This window comes from Vulpes lagopus, chromosome 12 (genome assembly GCF_018345385.1).
Source record: "Vulpes lagopus strain Blue_001 chromosome 12, ASM1834538v1, whole genome shotgun sequence".
In the NCBI taxonomy this organism is placed as follows: domain Eukaryota; kingdom Metazoa; phylum Chordata; class Mammalia; order Carnivora; family Canidae; genus Vulpes; species Vulpes lagopus.
The window spans coordinates 45,601,805-45,622,142 of NC_054835.1; the positions used below are offsets into that span (position 1 = coordinate 45,601,805).

The following is a 20,338-nucleotide window of genomic DNA, read 5'->3' on the forward strand; positions in this document are numbered from 1 at the left end:
TCCCCCTCTGGAGAAAAATTACATAGTAAAAGAGAAATGACATAGATCTGAGGGCTTATGGTATGACTAACAAAAATCAGTTCCTGATATTATTAATATTGTTGAAAAGATTTGCTTGGTTGCAAGGTTCTGAAAGTGTCACTTGTACTTTAAATTGAATGGATCTTTTATGACCTAGTTATAGCATTTAAATTAAAATCAGAACCTGAATTCAACACATGTGATTAAATACAAGGGATTGTATTTGAAACTCATTTTAGGATAAGTAAAAGAGCCTTAATATTATCATATCTAGTGATTAACACATTTTCCAGTCAAGTTGTTAATTGTAAATCTTCAATTTTAGTGGAAGGAATGTAAATAGTGACTCCATAAGTGAAGAAGTTGAAAACTTTCTTTTAAATTTAGCATTTAAAGATGTCAAATTTATCATCAGTGTTCCTTCAAGTAGTTTTGCCACTGATCACTTAACATTTTGAAAAGGATAAAATTTTTTAGTATTTGAAAAAATACATGCTTTTGTTCATTACTTCAGTGTATTTAGGTAGACAAGAGCTAAAGAAAAGTGGATTGTCAATAAATTAGGTAAGCCAGAATATATTGTCACCAGTCTTTTTGGTGATTATTCATTCCTTCCCATCAAAAACATTGAAATGGCCTCAGATATAAGAATCATTTAAGATACAAAGCACTCTCAGTCTATAATCAGTTTCTACAGAGAAATTTAGTTCTATTTGAAATGAATGTTGTTTGATAGACTTTTAGAATAAGGCATTTTCTCTGCATTCCCTTACTAACTCAGGGCAGCCACCTATATATCAAAAAAAGAAGAAAAAAAAGCTTTTTTTTGCATTAAGAACCTTACTTTAATTTTTTCTTGACTGCACTTATATTTTTTTCCATCCGAAGAAAAGTATTAACAAGACTAAGTTCTGTGCCTTCAGGATAGCTTTATTGATAGGGAAAAAAAGCAAGGACAACTTTTGCTTAATTAAAAAATCCCTCTATGAATTCATGGCAGTGATAAAGAATACCTGTCACTAGAAATTTCTTAGGCAGAAAAACTGGCCATAGTCTCTGCTTGTGTTAAATGTATCTAGTTGCACTTTAATTATACAATGCAGAATATCTTATCTTAGAAGGCAAAAAATAACTAGTACCTCATAGATGTAAAAGCTATGTATGTAAGATTTTTCTTCTTTTTCTCATCAAAGCGTATGTTTTGCCATAAGATACATTTTACTTTAACAGCTGATCAGTTTATCTTGTTTTTCATTCCAATTTTTCAGACCTCAGCAATCACCCAGCGGATAAGTCCCTGTTCCACCCTGACAAGTAGCACTGCGTCTCCACCAGCCAGCAGCCCCTGTTCCACCCTCCCGCCAGTCAGTACAAATGCAACTGCCAAGGATTGCAGCTATGGGGCTGTTACTAGTCCAACCTCTACCCTTGAAAGCAGAGATAGTGGCATTATTGGTGAGTTCATTTTTATGTTAATCATTTTGGATTTTTTTTTCTTTTTAAAATAATTACACAAGCTTAAGGTTTTCAAAAATTCTGCTTTTGAGTTGTTGATATATATATATAATGTATCCTTTTCTTTTTAATGATGTTGGAAAGAGAAATAAAGGTAAACAAACTGAAAGGCATCCCTCCCTGCTTAACCACTTCTTTAAAGATATTACTTGATAAAAGAAGGGGTGGATAGAAGAAGTTTTGTCTACCTCTTCCTGTAAATTCATCTATCTGCTAACAGAAGTGGTTTGGAAAATGTTCATTCCTCACTGAACTAGTAGAGCTTCATGGAGGCTCTCAGTTCTTTATATATGTATTGCTTATTGTATACTTACTAAGGGGAGTCAGTCAAATGGAAATGAGTTAAGTTTTGAGAAATGAGGAATCTGAAGAAAGGAGATGCACAGAGAAGAAAACAGGAGTGAGCACAGAATCTTAGGGCACATTCAAATTGAGCAGGAAATGAGAGGTGGGAGAATGAGCCAGTGGACAGGAGTACTTAGACAAATAAAAGAATTTGGTCAGTGTAATGTTGGCAAGTCAAAGAAGATAAAAGGTTCAGGGGAAGGGATGAAGGAGAGGTTGGTCAACAAATGACAAAAGCTGAAAAGGCCAGACATAAAGAAAATATTTCTTCCTCATTTGGCTTCCTTCTAAAAGTTATCAAAGCAAAATATTTATTTAGATGGTATAGCAGATATTAATACCATGGCAAATAAATATATCTCTACTACTTAAATGCATATATATCAACATGTGAATTTTTTATTTAAAATAAGTAGATGAAAAGAATATTTTTTAAAGATTTTATTTATCTGAGAGAGAGAGCAAGAGAGTGCTCACTACTCATAAGTAGTGTAGTGAGGGCAGAGGAAAGGGGATAAGCAGACTCCCCGCTGAGGAGGGAGCCTGATGTGGAGCTCAGTCCCAAGATCTTGAGATGATGACCTGAGCCACCCAGGTGCCCCAATGAAAAGAATATATTTTACAGCAAAGTTGCAGGATATAAAATGAACAGTCAAGAACCCGTTGCATTTCTACATGCTAATCATGAACAATTCAAAAAGAAAATTAAGAAAATAATCCTATTGTAATATCATCAAAATGAATAAAATACTTAGAAATAAATTTAACCAGGGAGATAAAAGACCTGTACACTAAACAGTACACTAAACTTAGACCAGTACATTAAACATAAAATATTGCTTGAGAAATTTTAGAAAATTTAAATAAATGAAGATATATTCTGTGTTTATGGATTGGAAAACTTAATATTGGTAAAGTGATAATATTTCCAAAGCAATCTACAGATTCAGTGAAATTACTATCATAATCCAAAATTCTTTGCAGAAATAGAAACACTCATCCTAAAATTCATGTGGAATCTCAGAGGACACTGAGTAGCCAAAGCAATCTTGAAAAAAGAGAACAAAGTTGGAGGACGCACATATCTTGATTTCAAAACTTATTACAAAGCTTCTTAAAGGCAGGATTCATGTCTTACAGTTTTTATATATCCTCAGGACTTAGCATGATAATTTCTAATTTGTGATTTATTTATAGAAGTCTTTACAAAGATACAGTCAGTAAGTGACTAAATATTTTAGCAAAATAAAATAGAGAAATAAAATGTGGAAGAGTAGCCTCTTTTTCTAACTTCTGAACTAGTTTATGGAAGATTAGAATTATCTGTTCCTTGAATATGTAGTAGGACTTGCCATTAAAATAATCTAGACCTGATACTCATGTAGATTTTTGTAACTACTATTTCATTATGTGTGTGTGGTTTTTTTTTTTAAGATTTACGTATTTTATTTTTGAGAAAGAGAGAGAGAACAATGGGAAGGGGCAGACAGAAAGAGAGAGAGAATCCCAAGTTGACTCCTCACTGAGCATGGAGCCCAATGCAGGGCTTGATACCGCAAACCTGAGCTGAAACCAACGGTTGGTCACTCAACTCACTGTGTGATGTAGGCACCCCTAACTACTACTTCATTGTATTTAATACTATAGGACTTTTTAACCTTTCTCTTTCTTCTTTAATCTGTTTTCCTTAGTTATGGCTTTTATCTTTTTCAAATTTATTGGTATAAAGTTGTCCAGAATATTCACTACATGCACGGGAACCTAAGCTAGAAAGCTGAGAGGAATCCTTCCCACTTCCCTTCCCCTACCCTAAATTTCTCATCCCTGGATTTGATTTTCATCTTTCTTAGTATTGCCTTGGCAGTCCTCATTATCTTTGACTTAGATTAGTGCAAATGTAAGTCTTGTTTCTGCTTTTTATCTTGTCCTTTCCAAGTCTGTTTTTCACACAACCACCAAAGTAAATTAACTGAAAATCACTTACTTTGATTCTGTTACCTATAAGGTGGACATGAACTACCTGAAAAATCAAATCTGATCATATCACTCCTTTGACTCCATTTACCTATAAAACAAAGTCCAGACCCTCCTGATCTGACCATGGCCAATTTCTCCAGCCTTCTTTCCTACTACTTGTAGCCTTGTATATATTGTTCTAGCAACATTAGACTTTATCATTACCTGATGCGTTCCAGTTGTTTCACCTCTCTGCTTTTGCTCATATTGACTATTCTGCCTGTAATCTCCTCTCTCTTACATATGAAAGACTCCAATGGATTTTTTAAGATTCAGTTACATATTCTGTCACTACTACTACCACCATCTTTCTTCAGTTTTCCACTCCCAACTCCTATCCAATATATATTATTACTCCATGTTCCCAATAACACCTGAGCATATAGATGTCATGGCATTTAATGTGTGGTGTAATAATTACGTTTTGGACCTGCTTCCCGCCATTAATCTGTTAATTTCTTGTTAGCAGAAACTTTGCCTTACTCATTTGTGTCTGTAGCACCTGATCCAGTAACCGGCATGTGGTAGCATAATAGGTGCTTAAGTAAATGTTTACAAATGAAAGAAGAGCTGAAGGGAGAAGGGGAGGGCACCAAGGACTGACCTGGCAATTTGCATTATTTTTTTGGCAGTACTTAGAGTGACCATTAAGTACAAGATCGGTATTAGATTTTTTAGATTTTGAATAAATAGTAGAGATTAGAATTCTCCATTGACTAATTTTGTTCTCTTAAATTTTCTTATGATTAATTTTAGCAAAATGACTTTTATAATCCCAGCCACACTTCTTCTTGGGTTCTTCTGTTGATTTTGTTAGAGTATCTATCATTGCCTATCCTCTGTGTTGGCATATATAAAACATAGCTTTAGAAATGTTTTTATCCAAGCAAAAGAGATGGTGCTGACATATCAGACAAAATCTGTTTACAAATAGTTACCTTTCAAAGGGAAAGATAACACATGTAATGTTCAGAATAAATGTTCGTATGTTCTGAAAATTAAAAAGGGGATACTGCTTTGACTTATAGCTGGCAGTGTTTCTCTATTTATTTTTTCTGGTAAATTTCCAAAATTGTGTTCCTTGTACCATAAGTGCCTTTGTGGATAGCAGATCTAATTTAAAAGAATGATGAACTTCCATTTTTTAATGTGTATAAATACTGAAACATTTGCTTGCAAAATTAGAAGAATGAGAATAATATCTGGTCATAAAATTACTTCAACTGTAGAATAGTTAACAAATTATGTATGAACAGTTTATCTTGAGAAATGATTTGTTTCTCTTTTTTCTTTGTGCAATTTCAGTTGGAAGAAAATTGAATATGACATAAGTAATAATAGTTGAAGATACTGTTATTGGAAATCTCACAACTGACCTGCCTTAATTATTAAATGTGCTTTCTTTAAGTATTTTCCCCTCTTATACAAACATCTGCTTTTCCAAATTACGTATTGCTTTCATTATTTCAAAGAAAAACTTCCAAGATGGTCTGTTATCAGTGCTGTTTTTAAATCCTGCCCTGTTAACAAAATGCACAAAAGTTATTAAATGTTTTAATTTATGCATTTAAAAGTCCTTTATAGGTCAGTTCAGTGTGATCCTTTATGATGCACTGCATTTTCCACTTATAGTTATCAGAATTTTAGCAATTCATGTGCCTGACTATATCACTCATACAGCATACCAAAATATGTAGAATCCTAGTTATAAGAATCAGAATACTAGAAATGCACACTTCCTGAATTTTTAAGTTTATAAATGTAAAAAGTTCCTCTCTAGGGTTCTAAGATTTTAAATAACTGTGACTTATGTTATTCTGTGTAGTCTGGATTCACTCCAGACATGAGTTAATTTCTACCACAGAAAGCATTCTCTGTTCCAATCATAGCTTCCCTCTCCAGATTTACAAGCCTTCTTAAATATGTGGTGAAATGTCACCAACACAGTTGTCAGGTATTTGTATGGTAATTCTATATCTGTGACTCTCCCTTTTTATTTTATTGGTATAACTCTAGTAGTATAATGGTCTTATATATGTGCCTAGTTGATAATACTACATATATATAGATATAGTTTCAAGCAAAAATCTTAATAATTTAACCTCCGTGAGATATATATTATTTTTCTATACTATTCCTTTTTCATGTTAAATTTTAACAATTCCTTTTTGGTATGGTTTATATAGCAAAATGAACTTAAGCATGGGTCCATTTTGTTTCTCCTTTTGTTTATCTGGAGGTCACAGTTCTTTCTAGAATGGTATAATTCTTTCTTTTAATTTCTTTTAATCAAATTATTATTTCTTTTAATCATATCTCAGAATGTTTTTAAGTCCTGATTTTATTGCCAAATTTGGTCTTATATCCTATAGTCTTACATCACTTAACACCTACAAAGATGGAGTATCTGTGACTATGCATGTTGTTTGTGATGATGTTTTCCTAATGTGAAACATTAGTAAGTAAAAAGAATCAGTACCAGACTGGTAACCCCAGAGATAAGCATAGGGCTGGACCAGTCCAGTTGTAAAATAACTCTGTCTTATATAATAATGTAATAATCTTTCTTTGAATTAAAAAAACTGAGATTCAAAAATAATTAGTCTCAAGTCATATAGACAGTAGGAGGCAAAGCTGAGATTAAAGTTCAGGTCTGTATGACTTCAAAACCCCTGGCCCTAATTATTACAGAACAATGCATAGTTCTAAAATAATTCTGTCTCAGGACAGATGACCTAGAACTATTATATGGTATTAAAAATTTAGTCTCTATCAACAAAAGTACAGTAATAAGTCAAGATTAAAATTAGTCCTATTAATTTTAAAATATAGAAGACAGACCAATTTTATTTTTATATATTTGAAAAATTTTTAGTATAACTGACACACAACGTTACATTAGTTTTAAGTAAACGGTGTGGTGATTCAATACCTGTATACCTTATACTGTGCTCACTGCAAGTGTAGCAGTCATCTGTTAACATACACTGTCACTGTACACTGCTACACCATACACATACACAATTATCATTGACAGTTATTCCCTGTGCAGTACGTTTCATCCCCATGACTTATTCAGTCCATAACTGGAAACCTGTATCTCTTTCTCCCCTTTTCTCATCCCCCTTCCCTTCCCTCTGGCAACCATCAGTTTTTTCTCTGTATTTATAGGTCTGATTCCACTTTCTGTTTGCAAATAATCCTATTTTAGAATGTACAAAAGACATTGGATAGACATTTCACCAAACAGGATACATTGTATAACTAATAAGCAGAGAAAACGATCCTCAATATCATCAGTCATTAGTAAAGTGCAAATTAAAACCATAATGAGACACTACCACTCACCAACTAGAGTGGCTGTTTTTAAAAAAAGTACCAAGTATTGGCAAAGGTGTGGAAAAACTAGAACTTTCATGTATTACCCTCATGTGTTACTTTTATGTTTATGAAGTAAACAGAAAATTACAATATGACCTAGCAGATCCCACTCTTTGGAATAGATCCAAGAGAAATGAAAACATGTCTCAGAAAGAAGCATTATTCATAATAGCCCAAAACTGGCAACAGTCCAAACGTCTGTCACTTGACAAATGGAAGTACAAAATGTGGACTGTCTGTACAGTGGAATACTATTTAGGCAATAAAGAGGAAGAAATTATTAATGCTACAGAATGCTTTGGACTCAAACATAAGGACTACATACTGTGTGATTCTGTTTCTATGAAATTCCAGCCTGGTACTGGGATGAGAACAGAAATTAACTGCAAACAGCATGAAGAATCTTCTAGGGGTTATGGAAACATTCTAAAACTGAATTGTAGTAATGATTGCACTGATCTATAAATTTACTAAAAATCATTGAATTGTGCATTTACAGTGGGTCCATTTTATAGTATGTAAATTGTACCTTGCTAAAATTGGTTTAGAAAGATATAAAGTTAATTTTATTCACAATAAGACTGTGTGTACACCTGTGATTCCTTCTTCCTCACATTATCTCCTCCTGGCCTGTATGGCAGTATGAACAGACATGTCACATAAACAGTTCTTTATACTAAGGCAGCAATTTTTTTTTTTTCTGTATCAAAGAAGCAAAATGGAGAAGGTCTCAGAAAAATCTCTTCAGTTACTTGAGACTCAGTATTTTCTCCCTGTTCCACCTGGTAATTATTAGAAATAATGATAGATTAGGAAACAAATATGTATATATTTCAGTGAGGAACTGTGTCCAACTTCATTTATAGAAACTTCACACATATGAGTGCTTAATTCATCTAGGCCAGCTTATCTGGCACATAGACTGCATGCATGGGCTTTGGGCTTTTGAAACTTTTAGTAACCACATGCATGAAAATATTACTGCTTTCTCTGATGCTTCAGTTACCTTGATGACCTTAAATTATATAGGGTCTCACTATAGAGGAATGGTTGAATAAAATAGGATGCATATATAAAGTTGAAAAATATACAGACATTAGCCTGTTGTTATTAAAAATAACATTTCATTTTGCGATTCATTTTTCTGTGTATGATCTCTTTTGCCACAAAATTGTCCTTCTTCTAGGATTAAGGATTTAGGACCTATCTTGTTCCTATAGCCTGATACATATTAGTTGCTCAGTAAAAATTTATTGAATGGAATTAGCCAAAAGCCACCAAGTTCAGTAAAAAGCATCAATGAAGCAAAAGTGTACAAAATTTGTAAGTGGGAACAGTTACCTAGAGAATTTTATTTCTGGTATTTTGTGTGAGTTGTCTATTTTTACTTTTTGTGCCCCCATGATTGTAGACCATTGTGCACCAGAAAAAACTAAAGTAGGATCCTTAGGCCACTGAATAATTCCATCTTTATGTACCACAAACTAACTCATAGTTTCTCTAATCTTTCTACCACTGATTAGGACTTTCATAATTTTTGTTGATAGATCCTATAGTTTTGAAAAATTTTTCAGCATCACTCTTTTAATTATCAGTTTCTCATGTTTAATTTATCAAACATGCATCTCTGCCAAAGCTTCTGTTTAAATGAGATAACTATTATTGTCATCCTTGTTATAATTTAGCTATGTTTACAGGAGTTTGATGGGTTTTTTTTTTTTGGTTTTTTTTTTGTTTTGTTTTTTAAATATGGAACGCTTCACGAATTTGCGTGTCATCCTTGCGCAGGGGCCATGCTAATCTTCTCTGTATCGTTCCAATTTTAGTATATGTGCTGCCGAAGCGAGCACGGAGTTTGATGTTTTAACTAGCTACCAGTTTTAACTAGCTACGTATTATTTATAAATTACTTGAGATACTTAAAATAGTGAATCCCATTGCTACTTTCTCAGACCTGTAAAGGTGTACTGAATATGCTCACAGTTTATCTGGAGTAATGGGGTATATTTCTGGGATATATATCAGGCTAAGACCACATAGATACAGGTATATCTTAGCCAAATCTGATTAGGGACTTAATAATGAAAACTTCTGTTGAACACAACACACAAAAAATATAAAAGGTAAGGGGTTAAATAACAGACATTTTACATGTAGACAAGTCCTCTGGGAAACAGTTTTCATTCTCTGGATTGATTCAGCATACTGACCATAGCAGTTGTGTGAACTCTAAGCTTCTTGCAAGAATTATAAAGCCAGCTGAATCACCACATCTTTATTACACCAAATGAAATATTATTTCAGTCAAATTTTACTGAAAAAAAGTTTATATTTTATAAATTAATGAGACAATTTTCAGAAATTAGGATACATACGTAGCATACATCTATTTTTAAAGAACACACACAGGTACATGCATACATAATACAAATACATTATCACTGAACACATTTAGAAATTATAAAATATCGCTGTAGAATCCGTAATAATCTCATTGGAGAAGGTACAACATTATGTTTGGTGGCAAAAAAAAGTTAGTAACTATTGGGCTACTCATGACTGAGTCTGTATATATAAAATGAATTTTTAAAGTGAGTAGTTTTGACTGTATATTGAAATAATCTAGTATCTTAACAGACTTGAACACTTGGATCAGCTTTAAGAATATCCTATAGTTCCAACATTTTAATCAATAAGACTTCCTTAGTGTAGATTTCTTAGAAAATAGAGCCTGAGACTAAACTAAAAGTTATGTGCTAACACTATATGAATGAAAGAGGAGTAAGGCAGAAAAGGAGGAGAAGCAAATATAAGGAAAGGAATTACAGAGCTGGCAAAGGTGATTGCCTGATTCTACTGAAAGTCTTCAGAGAGATCATACATTTCTGAACTGTGGAAGGGGGAATTAGAAGGTGATATTACTGCTAGTTCCCTTCTCACATTGGTATGTTAGCCCTAATACGATACTATTTCCTCCACTCTTACAAGTGCATGAATCCAATAGCTCTACTGTATCTCATATGTCTCAGTGGCAACCAGGAAGTCTAGGGTCAGAGGAGAGAGGCTATAGGGCAGTATACAAGACAGATGTTGGCTTGTGCCCATGATTATCCCAAAGGGCCAGGAATAGCCGTTATAGGCAACCCTTCAGTTTGGAGCAGGATGTTAATAACAGGGGCCCAGCTCCAACCCATGGGAATAGTCCTCACCTTGCTAGAGTCAATGTAGCCAGACAACAGGCAGGTGAGTAATTTAGAGTGGCAAATCCAGTTTAACCCTTGCACTACATAGATTGATCATTAGTATTCTCTTTTGGCATCTAGTCTCACTTGGGAACATAATATTGTGATACTCTCAATTCTTTTCTGAGAGGAGAGATCCAAATCCAGTTCTTCAAGAGGATAACTAGTTGCAGTCTCCCAAAAGACTTAGAAAGGGTTAGTAAATGAAAATTAAGTCCCTGCTGCTCCTGCTGGTTCTAAGGCCATCATGTATGTTCGTCATCTCCTTCCTTCACCCATTTCAGAACAAAGAATATCAAAATAGATTTCAGAGCAAACAGTGATGACCTATCAAGGAAAATCATTTCATAGTACTAAATGGATCATTTCATCAAGAGGAAATAATGATCCTAAATGTTTATGCGCTGAATAACGAAGCTTCAAAGTGGCAGAAATCTAGCTTCAAAATGGCAGAAACAGAGATTTTTAACTCTTATCTCTCAGTGGTTGAAAGAACAAGTAGGAAATCAATTTGCATGTATAAGACCTAAACAATTCTATCAACCAATTTGACATAATTATTTTTTATAGGACAGTCCACCTAACAATAGCATTGTTCAGATTCTTTTTAGCTATACACAGAAGATTCACCAAGAGACCATATTCTAGTTCATTAAACAAGTCTCAATAAAGATAAATGGACCTAAACCATTGCAAACTGTGTTCTCTGACTACACTGTGTTTAAACTAGAAACCAATAATAGAAAAATATTGGGAATTTTCAATAATGCTTAGAAATTAAACACATTTTTAAATAACACAGGTCAAAAAAATGACAATATTTTGTGAAATTTTAAAATATTTTTAATTGAATGATAATGAAAACAACATCAGAAATTTTATAATGCAATAAAGAAGTGCTCAGGAGAAAATTTATAGCATTAGATGCTTATTTTAGAAAAGAAGGAAGTTATTTAATTAGCAAACTAGTTCTACTTAAAGAAGAAAAAGAACTTCAAATCAAAGTAAATAAAATAGGAAATAACAGATATCAATGAAACTGAAAGCTGGTTCTTTGAAAAAAACATTGATAAACCTCTAGTCATATTAACCAGGAAAAAAAGGAGATATAAATTATCAATATCAGGAATGAAAGAGGGGACGTCACTACAGACCCCACAAACAAAGGGTAATGCAATGTCATGAACAACTTTATGCCAATAAATTTGACTGTTTAGATGAAGTGGACAAATCCTGGAAATAACAAATGACCAAGGATCATTTGAGAAGAAAAAGATAACCTAAAGAGCTTTCTAGCTGTTAAAAATGAATTGAATTTGTTGTTTAAAACTTTCCCACAAGGTAAACTTAGTCCAGATGCCTTCACAGGTAAATTCTATCACAATTTAAGGAAGAAATAATACCATTTTCCCACAAACTGCTCCAGGAGGTTGAAGTTAAAAGAACAATTAATGAGGGAGGCCAATATTACCTTAAGACCAAATCATACAAAGAAATTATATAAAAAAGTAAGCCACAGACCAGTGTCTCTCATGAACATAGACATAAAAGTCCTAACAAAATTCTAACATTGAATCCAGCAACGTATAAAAAAGATAACAGGGACAATATATAAAAAGGATGTGTCGAGGCTCCGGGGTGGCTCGTTGATTGAGTGTCAACTCTTGATTTCAGCTCAGGTCATGATCTCAGGGTCCTGGGGTCAAGCCCTACATTGGGCCCCATGCTTAGCAGGAGTCTGCTTGAGGATTCTCCCTCTCCCTTTGTTCCTCCCCTCCCCTCTGCCCCCTCTCCTCCTTCCCCTCCCCTCTCTCAAATAAATTAATAAATCTTAAGAAAAAAAAAAGGATGTGTCACAAGTTGGTATGAGTGGGGAGCACTGTCATCTTTGAGAAGTGTAACAGTGACTACCCCCTCTGACAGAATTGACAGGGAAGTGTTGCCATAAAACCAGACTCCCTTACTATCAGTGAGGATACAGAGACTAGTTTGTAGCAGTTAATTCTCAGATGCAAGGAAAACTTATTACTATAAAGAGCAACAAAGCTTGAAGGCAACCAGGGTTTCTTCCTTTATAACTCATATTTTCCCTTATTACTACCAAGTCCAGAACTCCATTTAAATTTCCAAAGAGAAAACCTCACTAAAAGGAATCATGGAAAGTACCCAATAAACTTAGGTTTCTTCTTTTCACAACAGGTACATTGAAAATGTAAGAAGAGAATATGCACTAACATATTAAAAGCTTTCCTGAGATGACTTCTTTTATTCTTAGAATTATTGCTAAGATTTTTGTAATCTTGATTTTAATGTTTTTAATCCTTGCATTTTTATGGCTGATGAAAATTTTTGTTTAGAAGTCCTGTTTATAATTAGTGGTAAGACTAGATAAAATTCTAGAAGCCCTTTCAATTTTTGTTTGATTTCATTAAGGAACATAGAGCTAGAACTGCAGAGGCTACCTGTTAAAGGCCCTGTACTGTCTCCTTATTTGGACAGAATATTTCTCCTATATTAACATCTACTTAGGGACCATTTGTTTTTTCTAATTCTTAATTACATATAAGGGGCCAGGTAATAAATTTAAATGAGGGAAAATATGGGTTAAAAGAGTATAAAGATCTTTTTGAGTCTTTGGGAGCTCTCCAGCAATCCCTTTTTGATGAAATTCTGAAATTTTTAGCATTGATAGGCCCTAGCTGTAGATCTTTTAGCACTGATGTATGAATGTATTTAGTTTCATTTAAATAGAGTTATTAAAGTAAAAATAGGAGAGATATGACAGAAAATATTGAAGAGATAGTTAAATTTTGCTTCATGATAGAGATAAAATGATCATGAATAATTTTTTAAAAATAATATTGCTACTACTCTTACTAGGTATTTATGATTTTGGATAGTAGTAAACAGCTTAATCTGTAGGTTTTTAGGTTTTTTTTTTTAACTTGTTTTACTCTGTCTTTCAGCTACCTTGACAAGCTATTCTGAAAACGTAGAACGCACAAAATATGTTGGGGAAAGCAGTAAAGAATTAGGATCTGGAGGAAACCTAAAACCTTGGCAATCTCAAAAATCCAGCATGGATTCCTGTTTGTATCGAGTAGATGAAAACATGACGGCTTCCACCTATAGTCTGAATAAGATCCCAGAGAGGAATTTGGAATCAGTTTTATCACAATCAGTACAGTCTATTCCTCTGTATCTTATGCCACGACCAAATTCAGTAGCAGGTAAGATTTTTTTAAAAATTGACCATTTTACTGGCGTATATACTTAAATGAAAGTAAATTCTGCTTTAATAGAATTTTCCATTTGTGTTCTTTGACTAAGCTATTCTTTTGTGTTTCGGTAATATGTATGTGTATATCTTTCTGAACCTGGGGGATGGCTCATGTTCAAGTGGTTGTTTAGTTCTGTTCCCAAAATGTGTAACAGCATGCATGAAATCAGAAGTAAAACCTATAAAGTATATTGTTGAATTTCTAACAGTATTTTTCACATCTGAAACCTTTGAAAAGATTTCAATTTGAGGTTTTTAAAAACATCAGCTTTAAAAAAAATTATTAAATTGAAGTATATTTCAGTAGAAGTTGTATTATCAGAAATCATCATCCATAGTTTGAGGGAGTGACAGGCAGGCAAGAATTCAACTTTCCAATCCAAGAGCTCAATATTTTCACAATACCCTGGCCATCTTATCATTGAAGAATCACCAGGTACCAGTTATTACTAAAGAATAACTCAGACACTCCTAGCAGTTTCAGTCATAAAGTCATAAAGGAGTATGGAGTCATTATTCTTTAGCAGCTATTCAGAACTGATGTCAAAGGATATTTTTTATACAGCTAAGTTGCTACTTAATAATTCAGACCAGGAGCTTTTGCAGAATAGTTTGGCATTCTGGCATTTTCAGAATGCCATACCATGTAGACTTTGTCTCTACTACAAAATCATAGTTATGTTTGTCTTTCTTACTTGCCTGATGAATGCCTATAAAGTTTGTCCTACACCAGGTAATAAAATACTTTTTGTAGTTAGAAGCTCTTATTTCCCAAGTGTAATGATTTATGTTATGCAGATGATAGTGTGATGCTTCTTGCCTTTTTATACCTTTTCTAAAACATTACTCTTTGTTCCATCCTCTGGGAGGCCATCAGCATCAGTCATCACATGGAGTAATATAATTATGGCTCATCTGGAAGATGGATAACTATAGGCAATTTTAATACTAAGTTTTCAAGATTATTCACTTTTGTATAGTGCCAGGAACTTTTCTTTCTTAGATTCTTTGGAATATATTGATCCCCACTGATGTCATATTAGAATCCTAGAATGCTATAACTTAGAAAGTACTAAACAAATACAGTCTTTCCAGAAGAGAAGCATTTAAATCCTTGCCTGCATAAAATTTGGGAAATACAGCCACCAGCCTTAATGGTACATCCCAGTATACTTCTTAACTAAGCCACCAGAAATCAGTGATTTCTAAGAGAATTTTTTACTCTGTTATTTGAGAATGGCACTGAGCACCTAGTAGGAGTCAGAAGTATAAGCTTCTTTTGTCCTCTTTTTTTAGTTTACTGGAGAGATTATAAAATACTTTGCTCTCCTTGAGCATAAATATCTGTAGATTCATTATTCTACCCTCTGCAGATACTAAACTTATTGTGTACAAAAGCTTGTCCAGGACTAATTAGCCAAATATTATCCTTCCCTTACTTTCTCTGAAGTTTTCTAACACTATTGCCTTCTAGAAATTAGCACAAGGCAACTGTCAGAAGTATCACTGAGTTACCAATTATTTTTCTAATACATTTAAAAGAAATTGACTTCATAGCTCTATTGCAGAGACTAGAACCCAGGTTTCTATACCAGATATTTTAATCACCAGGTAAAAAAATACCATTTGAAATGTTTTTTTAAAAAACTTTACAAAGGACGTAACATTTTAGCAGGCAAAGAGTACCTCCTTTCTTTTGTGTGGATTGTAAGATTTTTGTTTATTTAGAATCTTATTTTGTAAGAGCTGATATTCTAGTTACTTAATAAAATCTTTTAAATCATGGTTAGTTTTCAGGGAATTGTAATCCAGTCTGTGAATTTGGGGGGGCTTCTAAACTATCTTTGAGGTGTATTTTTGCTAACTGCCATTTAACAACTCTACCACTCGTAGGCATCAGTATATTTGTGGCTACACTTAGACTTCAATAACTTTTTGGGTATTCTTTGGGACACTAACTCCAGCAAGTAGTAAGATAGGAATTTTATGGAGAATTACAGGATGGAATTCTAATTGACATCCATTGTTGTTTTTGTAGAATAGTCAGCTACAATATGATAACTGCTATAACACAGTAATTTACAAAGTACCATAGGAACACAGAGGATGGAAGCATCTGAGTGCAAAGGGGAGAGGACAGGGCACCTGGGTGGCTCAGTTAAGTGTCTGCATTCCCCACAGGTCATGATCAAACCCTACATCAGGCTCCCTGCTCAGTGGGGAGTCTGCTTCTCCCTCTCCCTTGGCCTCTCCCCACAGCTCACACTCTTTCTTTCTTAAATAAATAAGTAAGTAAATAAATAATCTCATAAAAAGGTGGGGGAGAGGGTAGAGAGGAATAGAAGATATCACAGAAAAGGATGAGTGAGAAGTCACAAGAAAGACAGAAAAAAGAGGAAGGCACAAAGAAGTTAAAGAACTTGGCCCATTATTGGCATTTCAGCATGACCAGAACCTGGGTATAGTGAAGGAATAGTGAAAAGTGATGCCAAAGGTGATACCAAGGAGCTTAAGTGCTCTGATGTTAAGTATTGAGGGTTTTTTGTTGCTAGTCATAAGCAGGTGCTGTATTATGAAATTTGCAGTTTAGAAAAATGGCTATTATATACCCATCCATTTAGGAGAAGGAGGAGAGCCTGGAGTTAGAGATAATAGTTTGTCAACAGCTTGTGGTAATGTGCAGAATTATAGGGAGTGAATTGCCAGGTATTTTGTAGAGTTGGGAAAATGGCTTGGGAGATTTTCTTCTTTTTTGCCTTAAAAAATAACATATATTAGTGTTTTTTTAAGTTAGAAATACAAGAAGAAAACAAAACAAAAATGAGCCACAGGGATGCCCAGGTGGCTCAGTGGTTGAGCACCTGCCTTAGGCCCAGGGCATGATCCCAAAGTACCGGGATCGAGTCCTGTATCAGGCTCCCTGCATGAAGCCTGTTTCTTCCTCTGCCTGTGTCTATGTCCCCCACCCCTCTCTGTGTATCTCTCATGAATAAATAAATAAAATCTTAAAAAAAAGAAAGAGCCATAGTTTCCTTGCCTAGTGGTTCCTGCTGACATATTCTAGGAATTAAAGATTCATATATGTTACATAGTATGTATCTAAGTAAAATATCCAAATTCAAACAAAAATACAGAAGAAAAGGAAAAACAACTCCTTTCTCTGCCTAGTTTCCCTCTCCAAAGGTTATTACTTAAGAATCTTTAAAATATGTATCATACATATAATATCCATATTACATATGTAATACATAATATATACCTATATAGTTATAATATATGTAAGAGACATGTGAGGTCAAAAAATCAGGATTTATAGAAAGGAAATGAAAGTATATATTCTTACAAAGATGTATAGCTTTATTTGTTAATAGCTCAAAACTGTGAACATCCCAAATGACAATTAGCTGCTGAGTGGATAAACAAATTAGAGCATATCCTTACAATGGGTTCTACCTAGCAGTAAAAAGAAATGAACTATTGATACTGCAGCAACACATACAAATCTCAGAACGGTTCCATTGAGTGAAAGAAGTCAGATTAAAAGGAGTGTATACTATATGATTCCATGTATATAAATTCCTAGAAAACACAAACTAGTTTATAGGCACAGTGCATCTATCTGCATATGCCACTATCACCCACTTCTTGTATTGATTGCCCTGTGGGAACTGGGCCTCAGAAGAGTGCCACCAGTGTTGATACTCTGGCTTTTGCTATTCTTCTGAGTAATGAAATCTCATTCATCTTAGATGTCTCATGTCTTCTTCCACCATCCAGGCGTGTTAGAAGTAGAATAAAATATTGGACCTTCCCACTTTGTGGCAGTGAGATACCACTATACCCATACCCACAAAATTAAACGGAATGACAAGTGTTAGTGAGGATGTGATGCAATTAAAGTTGTTAGACATTGTTAATGGGAGTATAATAATAAACTGGTACTAGCACTTTGTAAAGGTGCTTGGCAAGATCTATTAAAGGTGTATAAAACTATATATGCATATTACCTAAAACCTGTCAATTCCACTCCTGCATAGAATGGCCATCAAAAATACATCATTCTGGGGTGCCTGCCTGGCTCAGTTGGTAGAGCACATGCCTCTTGGCCTCAGGTCATGAGTTCAGGCCCTGTGTTGAGCATGGAGCCTACTGAAAAAAAGAAGTCCTTATATTCACCAAAAACTAATAAAATAAATATAAATAAATATAAGAGTGTTCATATCCATTTTATTTTATTTATTTATCCAAAAGCTGAAAATCATCCAAATTGTCCATCAACAGTAGACTGGCTTAATAAATTGTATACAGCAGTGAAAAAGAATGTACTACTGCTATAGACAACATCATGGGGAGGGCATACTATATGGAATATGTTTATTTCTATAAAGTATAAAAAATCATATAAAAACTATGTAATTTCTAAGGTGATAGTACTAAAAGTAATGTTACCTTTGGTGGGAATATCAAGGAAGCCTTCTGTATCTTGATTGAACAGTGGTTGCATGGGTGTGTATTTTATAAACATTTATTGAGCTATACACTTAAGATTTATATACATAAGGTATATAAATCATATCTCAATTTAAAAAATGTATAAAGTATTTAGGCTTCTGTCTTTCTAGAAGAATTTCCCCTTTAGTTTAGAAATAGTGGTTCTTGGTGATAACTAGATCTTTGAAGAAATACCTATTTTTAGTGTTGATTAAAAATAACCTAGGAGGCACCTGGGTGGCTTAGTCTATTAAGTGTCAAACTCTTGATTTCGGCTCAGGTAATGATCTCAGGGTTGTGAAATCAAACCCTACATTGGGCTCTGCACTGGATGTGGAGCCTACTTAGGATTCTTTCTCCTCCCCTCCTCCCTCAAGAGAGAGAGAAGAGAGGAGAGGAGAGGAGAGGAGAAGAGAGGAGAGGAGAGGAGAGGAGAGGAGAGGAGAGGAAAGGAAAGGAGAAAGCCAGTAATGTCAGCAAACGGACAATTAAAGTGTTCCATTTATTGAGAACATAAACCTAGGATCAATACCCAAACTGGCCAGAAATGATTCTAATTAGTTCAGAGTTAGCCTAGGTAAAGTACTGAAGCAGCAGTCTCTGTGTGACTTTATCCTTTTTTTAAAAAACAATTATTTTGAATTATATTTTACATAAAATTCACTCCTTTTTATATAATCCACCCAATTTAGTAATTTATAGCATATTTACTAAGTTATGCAGTCTTTGCCATAAATCACTTTTGGAACATTTCATCATCCCAATAAGATCATGTCATGATGACATGGTCCTCATGTCTATTTAATACTAATTTCATTCCCACTCCCAGCCCCAGGCAACCACTGATCTATTTTCTATCTCTGTAGACTTTTTCTGGACATTTCATATAAATGGAGTCATACAATCCGTGGTGTCTTGTGTCTGGCTTCTTTCACTTAGCATAATGTTTCTGAGATTCATTTATGACATAGTATGTATCAGAAATGTGTTCCATTTTTTTTAAAGGATTTTATTTATTTTTTCATGAGAGACACACAGGCAGAGGGAGTGGGAGAAGCAGGCTCCCTTGGGAAGCCCAATGTAAGACTCAATCTCAGGACCCTGGGATCATGCCCTGAGCCATTGGCTGACACTCAACCACTGAGCCACCCAGGTGTCCCAGTTTGTTCTTTTTAATTGCAAATAGTATTCCTTTGTATGCCTGTACCACATTTTATCCATTTACCAGTTGATGGACATTTAGATTTTTCCCAATTTTTGGCTGTTTTGAATACTGCTACTATATTCATGTGCAAGTCTTTGAGTGGTTATATGGTTTCATTTCTCTTGAATAGATACCTAAGAGTAGAAATGCTGCATCATAGGGGAAATTTATGTTTAATTTTTTAAGAAATTGCCAACCTGTTTTCTAAAGTAGCTGCACGATTTTACTTTCCCACCCATAATGTATGTGTGGATTCCTGTTTATCCACATTCTTCCAACCATTTGTTATGGTCTTTTCTCTTATTATACTTTCTCAGGCGGGTGTGAAATACTATTTTGTTATAGTTTTAATTTGCATTTTCTTGACTGATGGTGTTGAGTTTATTTTGTGTGTGTATTACCTACCTATTCATGTATCTTCTTTGGTAAAATATCTTTTCAAACCTTTTGCACATTTTTTTTGTTGGATTGTTTGTCTTAGTGAGTTGTAAGCATTTGTTGTGTATTCTGGATACAATGATTTATCAAACGATGGGTTTGCAAAATATTTTCTTCCAGTCTGATGCTTATCTTTTCATTTTCTTATTGATGTATTTTGATCACATCAATTTATCAAATTTTTCTTTTCTTGGATCATGCTTTGGTGTCATTTTTTTCTCTATCTTTTTAATAGAAAGTACACTTTATATAAAATATTAAAAAACAATGATTTTTCTTTGTTATTGGAGTTTATTTGTTTTAAATTCAAGTATTAGAAAATATTTTCTGTCCTCACTTAAATGCTTTCTATGGTCTTCTTTTCCCTCTTCAGCCCCTCCCTCATGTTAAAAAAAGTAAAAGGGA

General features: G+C 34.0%; 1 protein-coding gene and 1 non-coding gene across 11 annotated transcripts in view; one reads left to right on the forward strand and one right to left on the reverse strand.

Annotated features, from left to right (window-relative positions):
* Positions 1–20,338, forward strand: part of TANC2 (tetratricopeptide repeat, ankyrin repeat and coiled-coil containing 2) — a 362,852-nt gene that overhangs the window by 222,027 nt on the left and 120,487 nt on the right. For all 10 annotated transcript variants that reach the window (XM_041724731.1, XM_041724730.1, XM_041724735.1 and 7 more), the window contains 2 exons: positions 1,290–1,476; positions 13,487–13,750. In XM_041724731.1, the coding sequence (XP_041580665.1) occupies positions 1,290–1,476; positions 13,487–13,750 (451 nt within the window). The remainder of the gene's footprint in view (positions 1–1,289; positions 1,477–13,486; positions 13,751–20,338) is intronic.
* LOC121474277 lies at positions 9,022–9,128 on the reverse strand. The gene has a single exon (XR_005983299.1). It is a non-coding gene; the product is annotated as a U6 spliceosomal RNA (small nuclear RNA).